Raw genomic sequence first — 16385 nt, 5'->3', positions numbered from 1 at the left:
GGGTTCGATCCCTGGGTTGGGAAGATCCCCTGGAGAACTAAATGGCAATCCACTCTAGGACTATTGCCTGGAAAATCCCATGGATAGAGGAGCCTGGTAGGCTACAGTCCATGGGGTCGCAAAGAGTCGGACACGACTGAGCGACTTCACTTCACTTCATAAAACCTTTCAACTTAAGCTTTTTCCACGTTAGAGGTTGGGGCATAGACTTGGATTCCTGTGATGATGAATGGTTTGCCTTGGAAAGGATCTCAGAAGATAGTTCTATCACTTTCGTTTTATAGAAGCTGACGGGGTAAGAGAGGTTGGGATGTGGCTGATCTCATGCAATTAATAAAGAGGGAGCGTACCAAGACCAGAATGTAAGTTGTACCGCAAGACAAGCGAGAGGTTGTTCCACCTACTCAAAGAAGGGTTTCAACTCAGCATTTCCTTTCCACCCCGGGTTAACTCCACCCCTTTCCCGGGGAATCAGAGGCGGCGTGGCCGCGGAAGCTTGTCCGCCGCGGCTTGCCGTAGTGGCCCGGCCCCAGCACTTGGTGGGGGCAAATATGGCGTCCTCTGAGCCATTGCCGACCGTGAATCCAGGCGCTGCGGAGGGCGAGGAGGAGACGATACTCTATGACTTGTTGGTCAACACCGAGTGGCCCCCGGAGACGGAAGTACAGGTGAACCAGGCCCCGCCGGGGCTGCCGCCAGCTGGGTGCCGGCGCTGCCCCGGCAGAGACACGTAGCCGGAGCCACGTAGGGTGATGGAGCCGGGCTCCACCGCTTGTGCGGTCGTCTTGGCAACGGCACCGCGAGCTAACGGGGGCCCGGGTCCCCCAGGTGGAGTTTCTGGCATGCTTCCTGGACTCCTAATTCGGCTCTCGGGGTGGGGCGGGGGGCGAAACCTCGGGCTCTGAGGCAAGTACTTTACTACCCCGGTTCTGTTTCACCGTCCCTACTTGGAGGGGAGGCACAGCGTTGGACTCGGGGGTCCTTCCCTCACCTAGACCCTCGGTAGTCCCTTTACCGGACCGGCTCCGGCAGGGCTGCTCCTCACCTGCTGTGGGAGTATTTTCCAGGACCCTGCAGTCATCTCAGCATCTGCTGGGCTGTCATGGAGCGCGGCATAAACCTTTGTTCCTATCTGGACCCGAGTTGTGTCAGTTCCTGGGTTATTTAAGTAATTAATGAGTGTATGTGTATATCTGTCCGTGTTCCAGATACTGTGAGGCGCTGTGCTTCCGAAGTGAATAAGTTTGGTGGTACTTGCGGTCTTAGAGGGAAGACAGTGTAGTAAACTTTTTCATCACCTGCTGTAATATGCACTGTAATAGTGATGTGAGCAAAATGCCCTGAGGAGTGAAAATTTATGAGGACCCGGGGTTGGGTTCTTTGTTAGAAGTGGGGTCCTAGGTGTTGGTAATCTAGACCTTGGAGTCAGTAGTTTCAATAGAAAGGACAGTAGGTCAATAGAAAGGACCTCTCAGGCACAGGGTGGAGATAAGAAGCAGAAACCCGCATTTATTAAACGTATTTACTGAGTGCCTAACGTGTGCCAGTTGCTGTTTTAAGATCAGAATATGCAGCAAGGTGGGAAAGGAGTTTCGTTGAGGATCATGGGCTCCAGCCCATACGAATTCTTATTTACAATCTCTTTTCTGAGTTTTTCTTTCTTTCTTCTTTTTTGGCTGCTGAGTTTCTTTAGTGGAGAAAGTACTGCTTCTCCTGTAAAGTTTATAAGCTTTTCTTTAACCTCCTTCCCATTGCAGTTTCTGTCTTTTGGAATATTTTGTAGGCTAGCAGAGATCCTCATGCATAATTTAAAAAAAGTATTTACATAGTTTCTGTTTGTGTCGAACAATTGATATTTTGTATCTTACGTAGCTGGAAAGTTGCTGCTGCCACTGATTGAATAGGATACCTTTCCACACCTTAGCACTCACTGGTTAATTACATAATGTTATAGAAATGCTTCACATTATAAATTGGCTAAAGAAATATGTACTGCATCAACTTACATTGAAACCTCATAACACTTTTTTTGTTTGGTTCTATTGATTTTAACTGAACTACAAGCTCTTGAAAGTCAGCTACATTTGACTCATGTTTATATTCCTTCCCCAAACCAAATTTTGTCTTCTGCAAAGTAAATGATGGATTCATGTTTGTTGAATGAAATAACTTTTTTTGTGCTTTTAAGCCATATCTGCCTGCACTTTGTGACCATTAGGACATCTTCCAGGTTATAGTGCCTAGTATTGTTTAACCTATGTTTGTTCTGTACTTAAGGAACTATTTATATAGCAGTTATGTATCAGTGTGGCTGTTTGTAGTAGTTTCTCTATGAATATGCAGCTAATGTTCAATAAATTTGCTTTGGGGCATGAGTTTATTGATCCATATGATCGCTTTTTCTACAAGCAAAACCCCTTTTAGGCCTCTGTAGGCCTCCAAAATAGACTGTGCCAACTGGCAACCAGTGTGGGTCTTAGACCTTGACTTTTTTTGTGTTTGCACTGGTGCTTTGATTTAGAAACATTTTCCAACCTCAATCCCTGTCCTGTCTTGCAGAATTCATCCTGGCAAATGCCTGTATCTCTGCCATGCTCACTTTCCTATGCTGCTTCTCCTTGTTTTGTTTCTATCTATAAGTAGTTTTAAAGATACTGGTAACTTGTGCCCAGTACTGTGTATTAGCAAAGAAATATAGCTTACTATATAAGTATCAGTGGAAAATTCTCAAATTATTTTTTCATTTGCAGCCTAGAGGCAACCGGAAACATGGTGCATCCTTTATCATCACAAAAGCAATTAGAGGTGAGTATAGCTTATTTTGGCTTCCCTTATAGCTTGGTTGGTAAAGAGTCTGCCTGTGGCCTAGGAGTCTGCAATGCTGGAAATCCAGGTTCTATTCCTGGGTTGGAAAGATCCCCTGGAGAAGGAAATGGCAACCCACTCCAGTGATCTTGCCTGGGAAATCTCATGGACAGAGGAGCCTGGCGGGTTACATTCCGTGGGGTCACAAGAGTTGGACACGACTTAGTGACTAAACCACCACCATAGCTTATTTATTTATGATATAGTTAGCAGATAATTTTTTCCTTATTTTTTCCTATTCTGTAACTGTGCTTTTAAGAAGTTTAGGGATTTGAAAATGTGTCCTTTTGAGTTTTAATGTAAACTCAGTTGCTAAACAAATTACTATTAATTTGCCTGATTAAAATGAGTATTAATAGCATAAATGTTACCTATTTTATAAAAAAATGCATGTGTCTTAACTATATACGTCTATGTAAGCATGTGTGTATATATACATACATACACATGGATGTATTCATATGTTTATACAGACACATTTTTTTACAGTTTATTTTTAATTAAAGGATTATTGCATTATGGTATTGTGTTGGTGTCTGCCATACATCAACAGGAATCAGCCATAGGTATACATATGTCCCCTGCCTCTTGAACTTCCCTCCCACCTGTCACCCCATTCTACCCCTCTAGGTTGTCACAGAGCACCAGTTTGAGCTCCCTGAGCCATACAGCAAATTCCTACTGGCTGTTTTGCATATGGCAGGGAATGTGTTTCCATGCTACTCTCTCCATTCATCCCATCCTCTCCTTACCCCCTGTGTCTACAGTTCTATTCTCTGTGTCTTTATTGCTGCCCTGCACATAGGTTCATCAGTATGATTGAAAATATAATAATAATTTTATCTTCTGTTATAAGACACACTAGCATATTCAGTTTTTATTATCAAATGTGAAATTTTGAAAATTTAGGACATATATATATAAGTAATATACTAAGTTTGGAAATACAGAAGACCACAAATTGGAATAAATAATTCCTCATTTTACCACCTGGCGATAATCTCTTATCCTTCAGACCTTTTGCTTTTGTCACCACACATAACCATGTACACAGGTTCACACATATGGGTACATTTTAAATGGAGTCATATAAAACATTGCTTTTCAATAGTGTGCTGAAGATTTTGTTTCCCATGGACTTCCCCATTTTAGGCATTATTAGTTTTATGTCTTTGCTGTAAAGTGTGAAATGGTATCATAATCTTTATCCAGATACTTTGGTTTTCATGGGTGATCACTATGACTTCTACTCTATGGTTTCATTAAAGCCTCTTTTTTAGGCGAAATTTTGCATCTCAAACCACTTTTACTTGTTATACAAAGTTTTGAATAATACAGACTTGAGACATATAAACATATAAACAAATAAATGAGACATACAAACAAATATAGGATCTTGTGAGAGTTATTGTGTATATTAGATTATATTTATTTTTGTCAAGAGTTGTATTCTCCATGTTTTATTTTGTAATGACTCACTCTGCAGTGTACTTTAGACTTATTGTCAGTAAATCTAAAATAGAAAATGATTCCCAGAGAATAGCTCATTCATATTTGGCTTTGCTGTTTCTTTTTATTACAGATCGTTTATTATTTTTAAGCCAATATATCTGGTACAGGTGAGTTGTCAGCGCTTCAAAGAAATGGTATGCACAGCAAGTACAAACAATATTATCCTATTTATTATTGAAGCTTGCAGAATTGAATCCCAGATTGTGATATGGATGCTGACATTCAGGTGAACCCAGTTTATAAAACAGCCCTGTCAAACATTTGGTATACCCTGACAAGATCTTGCGGTAAATGTAGGCTAATTTTCGATCGCTTAGTCGTTATTGAGAATATCTCATGACCATTTCTGCATTCTCGGAATGTTTTCTCAGCCTTATCTTGAATGCACACATTCAAGAACAGATGGACCTATTCTTGCATTATCTTTTTAAAAACCTTTTTTTTCTTACTGTTGTATCAACTCTTGTAGTCAGTGTTCAGTTGCTGTGCATCAGAGAAGATTCTCTTAGGTTTCAGTTCTTGGAAACTTCTTAGATCTTTTGAGTGTTAAGTATGTTTTTAGGCCTGGTGCTAATTTTGGAAACGAGGAGATGATTAATCTGACCAAAGATATATTTTTGCTTTTAGATGCATGTGTAGAAATTGATTTATAGAATTATTTCCCACAGATTACTTTTTCCTCGAGGAAAGCTAATCTTAAGAGCTCTAGAGATAACAGGATTCTAGTCCTATAAAACAAACCTTTGGCTCTTCCCTAGGGTTATCTCCAGTGCTTTTTTGCTTTTATTGTGTGTGTGTGTGTGTGTGTGTGTGTGTGTGTGTATGCAGGCATTGAATTTCTCACTGAATTTTATCTTATTTTGGGGGATGTGGAATGTGATAGAGAACTGAGGGAGAGAGAGAGGGTGGTCGTGGGGAGGGGAGTGTAAGAGGTAGGCTGTTTTTCCTGGTCTCACTGGGCTACACTTGCTAGTGCTGAGAACCCTTGGTTAGGGATGGCAGACAAGACGTCTGTTTAGGGTGCTCCTGAACAGTAAGTTCTTTTGTTATTTATTGAGGAGGAGGACTTGCAAGAGCTCCCTCTATTGCAAGCCTTGTCCTGCGTGTAAACGCCTTAGGCTCAGGCGTTAGGAAGAAGTCCCTTTCCTTTGCACTGGCCACATTGATCAGTGTATAGACTGAGCAGACCATGAGGTGATTATCTAGTCTTCTCTGTGGTATGTTTCTTTCAAAAAGCTTGTAGTTGAGTTGTTGTGCTCTTGAGTTTATGATAATTATACCTAAAAGTTCTTGGAGCCAATATTTGTTTTGAGTGGCCTTTTCAAGGTTTTTTTTGCTTTCAATCATGAAATATTACAGACTGAAAATTGTAGACAGTAATGTAATCTGTTATGATCATATCCACATCTGAATTAAAGCAGTTGTTGCTGTTCTGCCATATGTGCTTCAGATGGCCCTGTTTTAATTTTTATGCAACATGTTAGAGCTCAAGTCCACTCCTCCCCACCCCGACCTTTGCCTGTCTTCTTCCCCTCCAGAGGAAATTATCATTCTCCTGTTGATTGTACCACAGGCATGTTTCATATCTTTTAGATAATATTAAGTACCTCATGGCATTAATTGTTTTGTCTTAAAAAATGAACATAAATATACTGGATGTAAATTACTAATATTGTTTATACTATGTTGTATTTTCTAATTTCCATGTTTTTTTCTTTTTTCCTGTTTCTCTTCCCCCCATCGAATTATTTTTTCTTTCCCACTTATTTTCTTGATTTTCCTCATGTGTTACTCCTCTGATTTGTCTGATCTCCTGATGCACCTGTGGTGGATTGTTTCCTTGTATCTTTTCTAAATGATGCTGTTGTGAGCTTATGCTTGGGAACCTTGCAGCGTGTGAGTAAAGTGAAATCACCGTCCAATCTTGCACATTGTAAAGACTTGGGGTTTTGTTTTTTCATTAGGAGGTTTCATTCCCATCCCCCCCAGATCAGAATTCCTAGCAGAGATGAGATTCTTGAAGGTCTCCCTGGGTTCCTGGTGACGTTTGGCTTGTTCCCCTTGCACTGACGGCACAGTCTTTTGAGGGTCCTGGTTTCTACGGGGGTCTTCACCTCCCGCTTGTGTCCTTCCTGTGGCCCCTCGCAGGTGTTCACTCTCCGTTTTCAGTTCTGTTCCTCTCTTTGTCCTGTGCCCATTCCCAACTTTGTTCTCTTTGCATTTGTATTTCTTAGGAGATTTCTGTTTCTCTCTGTGAGTTTAGCTGTGTGCTAGAGTTTGTTTTTGTTGGAGTTGGAGCCTGTGTTTCTGGGTATGCGTTGCAGGAAGTGTTTCTTATAAGCTGGCTCTGCCGTTACTGGCACCTTCAAATATCTTTTCCTTAGAAAAAACATACCATTGACCACATAACCAGGGTTTTTTTGGTAATAGAGAAATGTATGTGGTCAAGTTTCAGATATTGAATTAGTTACTTTCAGTTTTGAGTTTGCCAATATTCTGTGTTTATATTCTAATGGAAAAAAATCCCTCTTGTTCACTATAGATCTGCTGTTTATAATATTTACCTACTATATGTGGTTTTCATGATTAGATTTTTAAATTAGCTAATGTGTTGTGGTTTCAGCCCTGCACCTTTCTTGCTCCCTGATGGACTGGTTCGCTTGGTTAATAAACAGATAAACTGGCATTTGGTACTTGCAAGGTAAGGATGCATAAAATTCACCTAATGTTTCTCTACCTGGATTAGCATTTAAATTCCATTATGGTTATTAATTTTAGGGTCCTTATGGCTTGCTCTCTTGGTTTTCTGCTGTATATAAATTCCCTGTGTCACACATGATTAATATTGTTTAAATAAATTAATGCAACTCTATTGAATTATTTTGTATGCCTTTGTACCTATATACACATCTAATTATAAGGTCACAAATTGGATAAAGACGTGAAAAAATTTGAAAATGATTTTAACTTCTTAAAATGGTTCCATCTACGATAATGAGAGCAACAGATACTCATACAGGGATTTGTTTCTCTTTCTCCCCATGAAAGCAATGGGAAACTCTTGGCTGCTGTTCAAGACCAGTGTGTGGAGATCAGGTAAGTGTCAGTTGTATTCATTCAGCAGTTCCCTTCAGAAAAGATTTACTTGATTTGTGAGAACTCAGGTTTTTAAAGGGGGTATATTTAAAGGAATTTTTTTATTAGCTCATGTAGTTTTGTAAGGTGTCAAATGCCAACTTATGCTAATTAAAGGATGAAGACTGTTCTCAGAGTATGCCTTCTACTTCCCTGGATCACTCTGTCTCCTGAGAAATTTTACTTTTCTCAGTAGACAAAAGCATATATTCCAGAGCTCTGAAAATTACTCTCCTTTTATTGCTAAGTCAGATAAGCAGATGCTCAGGAAGGTGAAAAAGCAATCGAGACAGCTTTACTCTGTTGGCATAAAGCTGTAGATGGAACACGGGCCTGCAGAACACTAAGGCTTAGTGTTACTAGAGACCACTGATTCTCTGTCCTCCTGAAACATCAGTGGTATTACATTCACATCTAGAAGACTTCTCCGAGCTGAGCTTCTCATGCACTTTATTTTTAAGTAGTATATCAGTTGTGAAAGAAATAGCAACATTGGCAACTAATTTAGGAAAACTAGTTTATGCTCTCAGGAAATTGTCAACAGCAGACTAAACATATTGTACCTCTAAATCTGGGAGCCACTCCTATCTCCAGGAAAGCCCCAAGTCTTGAGTCTCAAAATATAAGCAACTGAGGTGGAAATTTCAGGCTGCCTGGATACCAGTCAGAAGTTTTTTCTGCTACTTTATTGTGGACTGAAACTCGTTTTAATAAGCATTCAGTTTTTAGCACACTGTTTCTCTTTGCAAAATTTCTTCTTTCATTTATCCAAACTGAACTGGAATTAGCTTTGGATAACTTTTAGGGGAGTAGCTGGAGGGTTAGCTCCCGTTGGGGCTCTGACCTCAGATCTTGAGCCTCTGTGATCATTCTTAAAACCATCAGGACAGAGATGATTGGCAGTAATGACTGCTTTTCAGAACTTCACTCTTCATTCCACATGGCTTTGATAGGCAGGGCCCTCTTCTCTAACAGCAAGAGTGAGCCTTGGGGGCACGGTGTTTTAGCTGATAATTGTTACTAGAGATGGGTTGGTACTTCCTACTCCATTTGCTGCAGTGATGTGACGTGTTTCTCTTAGAGAAATGTGTATATCGTGTGACTTCTTTATGAACAGCAGATAGTAGTCAAAATTGCCATCTTTTTCTCCCCCTCACAAAATGGAGACGTTAATGGAATGGTTTTAGTTGGTAGGACTGGAATACACATGTGGCAAAGGATTGATACTTAGGCTTGTGAAGGAGATTTTGACTAAGGGTTTCTGGAACTTGTTACTAAAAATTGTGATGAAAAGAAAAAAAGTAATTATTTGCTTTTGTAAGAGGATTTGCTACTGGATTGTTAGCATGTACAATGATATTTATAAAACGTATACAGAGGCCAGCTCTGTAGGAGTCTGCTCATGCATTTGAGACTAAGCAGTGAGGGAAGATTTCTGGGCAACAGACGTGATGGTCATCAAGATCTTATTGATCTGGTCTGTAATTTACAAGAGTTTTGTAACTTGGTATATTTAAAGACTTTTGGGGCCCAGAGGCAGCTGTATGAGAAAACCTTTCAGGGACTTATTCCCATTGGCTCCCCTTCCCTTTATTGGTTGGGTATCGATCCTTGATGCTCCTATAATAATCAACACATTAATGATAAAAAGGTGATGCTAATGGTGTTGGGCACTGTTGTAGGTGTTTTACACGTGTTAGCTCAATCCTTGCAGAAGTCCTTTTTCTCTATTTTAGAAATGAGGACTCTGGCACAGTATGGTGAAATAATTTGCCCAGGGATTTGAAATCAGCTCTCCTAGCTTCAGTGTTTGTGCTCTGGTCTACAAATTTGTACTACCTCTTGGTCATGCCTTTTAGCCATCTATGCCAATATGTTTACATGTGGGTTTCCCCCAGTATATTTATGGCCTCTGCTTTGCACTCCTCCAAGGGGGTGCCATTTGTTTAAAACTCCAGTGAATGGGATCTGAAGTCTTGGCTCCTTTATACTGTGTGTTCCTTGGAGGCATGGACTGTTTTCTTTTTTTTTTTCCCTTGCACTTGTATATTTCCTTGGATGTAATAGGTGCTTAGTTAATGTTTTAGTGGCCTGGTCTGTCAGCAAGTGGGATGGGGAAGCAGATTCTGGAGAGGATATAATGGGGCAGAGCCTACTCTCTTGTTCACGTTGGCATTCAGTTGCTTTTGTCGCAGATAGACACCCACACTTACTTTGCAGTAACCTGAGAGGAAATGTCTTTAAGCAAAGTGGGGTAGTCAGCAAAGAAAAAGGGCAAGGTAGATACCCAAAGCCAATGCTGTGACTAGTGGCTGTGCCTGAATTTCTAAGATGTTTATTCTCACTGCTCATTTGTGTCTTCTCTACCACAGTGAGGAGCACATACAACCTAAGATTGACTCCAGTAGTAATAGTAGTCGGCACTCAGTATTCAGTAAATATTTGTAGATTGAATTAGAATATGAAAGATAATTATAGTGTCTGGGGTTGTTATTCAATATTAGGAAGCGGTTATAAACAGGAGATAGTTTTAGTGGAAAACATGCAAAGCTGAAACACTATAGTTGAGGAGACAGCTCTGCTATTAGCAGTGCAGGGCTAGGCTGCTGTCCCTCATCTTCAGTTTTGAAGTGAGTGGCAAAGGCCTCAATCGCATGCTCTACTATGACACTTAACCTGCTTATGTGTGGAGTTCACATGGGTGAAAAACAGTTTGTGAATTGCTACTTGTCATTTGGTGGTTATGGACTATAAGTGGTTAATACATACTTCCTCTTTTCCTAAGTATTGAAGTGATATTTTCTTATGATTATGGGCTGTTATAAATATGGAAACTGGTTAGAAACTTTCATGAAACACAATAAAAAGCATTAGAATAAGGGACTCATAAAAAAGGCACCCTTGCCTCCCCTCCTCCCAATTTGCTCAAGTATCTTAAGTGAATATATTCTGTGACGATTTGACAAAACAGATTTGTCTCCCCTCCATTCCTCCCCTTTTCCAGCAAAAAGAACAAACTATTATTTGTGATTGTATTACTTCACTCTGTGTGCTAAGTCACTTCAGTTGTGTCCAGCTCTCTGTGACCCTATAGAGTGTATCCCATCAGACTCCTCTGTCCATGGGATTTCCCAGGCAAGAATACTGGAGTGGGTTGCCATTTCCTTTTCCAGGGGATCTTCCCGACCCGGGGATTAAACCCTTGTTTCTTGTATCTCCTGCACTGGCAGGCAGGTTCTTTACTGTTAACGCCACCTGGTCTAGTTCATGGTAATTTATATGTGATGTCTGATTCAATCTTCTCTGAACTCTGAAGTTGCGGTTACTTATCCTGTTTAGTGAAAGGAAAAATGAAATCATGTTGAATATTTTGTCCAGGTTACAAGAGCTGACATTAAATCAGATTCACTTGTGAGGTCATTTCTTTTTTGTTCTAGACCATGTGGAGGGTGTATAGTCTTAATTTCTTAAGGAAATTTATTTCCATAATTGTAGCTGGATTTTGTTAATATAATTTAATAAATGGCTAAAAATCTTTGTCTTTAAAATTTGTTTTAAAGGTAATGCTTATTTTACAAATGTTAGAAAATACAGTTAAGTATTTATGAAAGAACAGCACATTTTATGGTCCAAAAGTTGTCTACTATTAACATTTTGATGTATGTTCTTTGAAATTTGTGTGTGTGTATAAACTATGTGTATATTTAGTAGAATGATACTCTGCATTCTATTTGATACCTTTTTCTTTAACTTCTGTAAACTAATACATTGTTAGCATCTTTTCATGTCACATACAATAATTATATAATATTTCATAGAGTATATGTAGCAAAATTTAATAATTAATCTCTTTATACTGGCTGTATTTTTCTTTTTCATAAATAAGACTGCATTAACTGCCTTTATCTGTGTATATCTGTAGTTATTTCCCAGGGATAACTTTATAGAAATTAAATTGCTAGATCAAATACCATGGACGTTAAAGTTTTGGATAATTGCTTATAAATTCTTTTCTAGAAGGTTTAACAGTTTTCATTTTTGAAGATATAATAATTAGGCTACTTTGGTATATATTTCAAGAATACAGATATCAAGTAGGTCATTTATATATATAAAATATATATGTATATGGTCACTTGTTAAAGCTGTTTGACTTATGAAAACAAGAGTTTTTCCCCTGATTAAAATCTGTGATATGATACTCATCAGTGGTTCTTAAGCAATCCTATGGACTGTCTGTAGCCTGCCAGGCTCCTCTGACCATGGGATTTTCCAGGCAAAATACTGGAGTGGGTTGTCATTTCCTTCTCCAGCTTCCCAACCCAGGGATTGAACCTGGGTCTTCCACATTGCAGGCAGATGCTTTACCCTCTGAGCCACCAGGGAAGCTAACCAGGATCCATCTGTGGAACTTAAAAAAATACTTTTGCTTGGGCCCCATCCCAGATTTACTAAATCAGAGCCTTTGGGTCTAGGGTTCAGGCATCTCTATGGTATTAAAAGGCTGTGCTTAAAATCACTTAATGCTTGTATTGCTGTATTCTTACTGTAGCTATGTACCTAGTGAAATAAGGTTGAAAGAAAACATTGTTACCAATGAAAGTGTCTTATTTGTGGCACAGAACCTATCTGTATGAGGGAAGGAATGTCATTAAACATTAATGTTGTCTAGAGAAGTTGTCTGGTCTGTGTTGTCTTATAGTAGTACTACACAGTATTGTTATGGCAAAACTGTTGTCTTAATTTTACATATGTCTTTTGCAGGTCTGCAAAAGATGATTTTACATCTATTATTGGGAAATGTCAAGGTAAGAGTTTCCAGAATATTCAAAAAATAAGAAATTCAAATTTACAACAATTAATATTTTTTAAAAATCAGAATAGATGCTATTTATTGGCAAGGATGATTATGAATTTATTAAAATAATTTTAACACATCTTAACCGATTTCTGTTTTAAGATGTGAATTTTGGAGAGAGATGAAATTGACATGTTCTACAAAACTCTTAGCCAGTTTTAATAATGTTCTTGTAAGTGTCTGTACTCTTTTATTTTGAATTGAATGCAGAAAAGCATTTGCAGGTATGTCCAGAGTTGGTCAGATATAAACTAGTAAATAGTCTGGGATTTGATCATTCTTTGATACACGATTCAGCAGAAATTTACTGAGTATCATTTGTGTATATATATGACATCTTGCTGGGTTTGAGGGGTTTGATCATGAGCAAAAATGCATCAGCCTTTACCTCATGAGGCATGTGTGTGTGTGATCAGTTGCGTCTGACTCTTTTGCGACCCCAGGGACTGTAGCCCTCCAGGCTTCTCTGCCCATGGGATTTTCCAGGCAAGAATATGTAGCGGGTTGCCGTTTCCTTCTCCAGGGGATCTTCCTGACCCAGGGATCGAACCCGTGTCTCTTGCAGTTTCTGCACTGGCAGGTGGATTCTTTACTGCTAGTGCCGCCTGCGAAGCCCTTCGCAAGGCATGTTCAGATATATTCTTACAGATTTTGATAAATCTGAAGGGAAAATACAGAGCAGAGTGAGAGTTTAACCAAGAGTGTGAGAGGAGATTGTTCAGAAAAAGTGACTTTTGGAGAGGAAGCTTAGGAATGAGTAGAAGGTAGGAGAAGGCAGGGAGAGTGTTTTGATCTATGAGAGCTATGTGTGAAAAGGCTTAGATTTGGAAGAAAACAAGTAAGTGTATGCGCTGTTACATAAATGCATCTATTATGTTTTATTTACAGGACCTCCCCTTAAATTTGTCTGACCTTGTGTTACTTTTAACAGTGGAGAGATTGTCGGAATCGTGATGATGATAACCATGGTCACGGGTGATGACAACCACTTGTGTCCTTACTGTGTGCCAGACACTGTATTTAGTGCTTCTCATGCCCTTTTCCCCATTTGCTTGGAAAAACAAGGTATACATATTTTACCTTAAAGCAGCATTCAGTTCAGTTCAGTCGCTCAGTTGTGTACAACTCTTTGCGACCCCATGGACTGCAGCACACCAGGCCTCCCTGTCCATCACCAACTCTCAGAGCTTACTCAGACTCATGTCCATTGAGTCGGTGATGCCGTCCAACTATCTCATCCTCTGTCATCCCCTTCTTCTCCTGCTTTCAATTTTTCCCAGCATCAGGGTCTTTTCCAGTGAGTCAGCTGTTCGCATCAGGTGGCCAGAGTATTGGAGTTTCAGCTTCAGCATCAGTCCTTCCGATGAACACCCAGGACTGATCTCCTTTAGAATGGGCTGCTTGGATCTCCTTGCATTCCAAGGGACTCTCCAGAGTCTTCTCCAACACCACAGTTCAAAAGCATCAATTCTTCGGCTCTCTCAGCTTTCTTTGTAGTTCAACTCTCACATCCATACATGACTACTGGAAAAACCATAGCCTTGACTAGATGGATCTTTGTTGGCAAAGTAATGTCTCTGTTTTTTAATAATTTTTTTAAAATTAAAAAACAGCATTAGATTAAAATAATCTACAATGAAAGAGCCAGGAGAAGGGAGGCATTGATAGTTTTGAAATCTATGGAATGGTGGGAAGACAGAGGAGTCCCCCGGCTGGGCTTAAGCTCCTGGTCAAATGCACCATTGGTGGCCTAGGGCCAGTTTCCTTCTCATTATCAGCTGTTCAGATGTAAGAATCAAATGTTTTAAAAATGTTTTGAGTCCCATGTTAATGGTGATATTAATTATACTAGTATGTTAGAATTATTATTCTTGTACAATTCCATGTATGTGTGTGTGTTACTTGCTTCGTCGTATTGGACTCTGTGACCTGATGGTCGGTAGCCCGCCAGGCTCTGTCGGTGGAATTCTGCAGACAAGTAATACCAGAGTGGGTTGGCATTCTCTTCTCCAGGGAACCCTCCTGATCCAAGGATAGAACCTGGGTTTCCTGCATCGCAGGTGGATTCTTTACCATCTGGAACACCAGAGAAGCCCCAGTTCCATGTCTGTGCTTTGTGTTCAGTCATGTCCAACTCTTTGGACCCCATGGACTGTCTACTAGTGGATCAACTAATAAATAGAGTTGTTATGGAGTTAGCTTTATACAGTGTATATTGTCACTTAAGAGCAAATGTGAAACTTCCTACATATTTATATAAATTCACCTTCACTTCTTGAAATCTGTTCCTTCCATTCTGTTACCTGGAGTACCCCGTTCCCTCAGTACCCTGGTCAGTGGTACTCTCATCTGTACCAAGGCAAAAATGAGGCATTTTCTCATCTTTTACCTTCCCTCCCTTCTTTCTTTCTTTGACAAAGATTTATTTTGTTGCCACCATACCAGGCACTATTATCCTAGGCACTGTGTATATAACAAGGAATAAGATATAGGTTACCTAGATTTAAGGATTTATAGCCCATTGTAGGGGAGAGAGAAATAATTCATCGCGCTTATACTGAGTGATGCAATGGAGAAGACTCATCTTAATTTCCCCAGGTCCCTAGAATGTTTTTAAATGACGCTTGCTTGCTGCTTGTGCACGTCATCTATCTCAGCCCTAGTTCAGGCTCATAATGTTTTTTTGATTTGGTTTCTTGCAATAGTCTCCTAACCAGGTTTTCTCCTATATGCCCTTCACTAATCCATACTTTACACTGCTTGTCAAATTGATCATTCTTCAGTGAGAATTCTATCAAGGTTCCCTTTAAGTCTGGCTCTGCTGCTTTCTAGATACTAACCTTGGACATGTTATTGATACTTTATGTCTCTGAGCCTCAGTGATCTGTAATACAGGCTCAAACCTGTACAAGGGGTTGTGGGGAAATGATGTGAGCTTATATATATATACACACACACACACATCTCTTAGAATAATGTCTGTCATGCTGAGTCCTTAGGGGACATTAAGCTATTGCTATTGTGACTAGTACTGTAAGATGTGCTTAAGACCTTTCACTTGTGCTCCATTGACTGTAGAATGCAGCTCTCATTTTCTAGTTCAGGAAATAAGACTAGCTCTAGTCTGCCTGTCTGTGCTGTGAGATGGCCCTGTCATGTGTCCCGTGGTCTGGTGTCTAGTAGCTTGCGGTTTTGAGCCCATTGTGCTCTTTATACCATGGTGGTGATGGTTCCATTAGTCTAGATGCATCCACCGTTCCACTTAATTAATTAGCTCTCATGTTTTAGTTCAGACATCAGCTTTTCTGGGCAACCTTTTTTTCCTTGGCCTCTTCCTCATGATTTGTGCATTTTTTTCTTAATGTTTCTGTAGGACTTTTTGTACCTGTATCATTGCACTTAGCCTAATTTCCTTTCCTTTTTCAATTGTTGGTTTGCTTGTGTGATTCCTGATTAGATTGAAGGCAGGGTTTTTCTGTTACTGAACTTGTTTTTTTTTTTTTTTCATTCGTAGTGCCTAGCGTGGTGTCTAACACATAGTAGGCACTCAGCTTTTGGCCATATCAAGTGGATAATGGTATTTGGTAACTACTAAAATGATTTTGTAGATGAATCTATGAACATAGTGTATTTCCTTGTTTCTTGTGAGTTAATTTTGTAAGTTCATATGTGTATGTGTGTGTATGTACATACACACATATATGTATGTATTTTGTATATTATACACATTATATTATATATATTTTGTATAATTTATATTATATGAAATATATTTACATATAATTATATATAAAATAAATAATATATAAATATATAATATATATATTAATTATATATATTATATATGTTTGTGGGTAATTATAATACTCATGGTTTTTTTTTTCTTTAGCCATGGACTTTATTGTTTGAATATTTGCAATTATTATTCTATACACAGATGTTACTTTCTTACAAAACTCTGTATTCCATATTGCTAGGTCACTTCACTCTTCATTTTATGTCACATTTCCATCAA

The 16385-nt window shown here is 39.3% G+C and overlaps 1 protein-coding gene across 1 annotated transcript in view; it reads left to right on the top strand.

Moving 5' to 3' along the window:
- The first annotated feature begins 515 nt into the window (after window positions 1-515).
- Window positions 516-16385, top strand: part of NBAS (NBAS subunit of NRZ tethering complex) — a 336032-nt gene continuing 320162 nt past the window's right edge. The window contains exons 1-6 of the mRNA XM_027966530.2: window positions 516-668; window positions 2751-2805; window positions 4448-4484; window positions 7001-7078; window positions 7426-7473; window positions 12277-12320. Of these exons, the coding sequence (XP_027822331.1) occupies window positions 552-668; window positions 2751-2805; window positions 4448-4484; window positions 7001-7078; window positions 7426-7473; window positions 12277-12320 (379 nt within the window). The 5' untranslated portion in view covers window positions 516-551. The remainder of the gene's footprint in view (window positions 669-2750; window positions 2806-4447; window positions 4485-7000; window positions 7079-7425; window positions 7474-12276; window positions 12321-16385) is intronic.

This window comes from Ovis aries, chromosome 3 (assembly GCF_016772045.2).
Source record: "Ovis aries strain OAR_USU_Benz2616 breed Rambouillet chromosome 3, ARS-UI_Ramb_v3.0, whole genome shotgun sequence".
In the NCBI taxonomy this organism is placed as follows: domain Eukaryota; kingdom Metazoa; phylum Chordata; class Mammalia; order Artiodactyla; family Bovidae; genus Ovis; species Ovis aries.
This window is presented reverse-complemented; position numbering and strand designations above follow the sequence as displayed.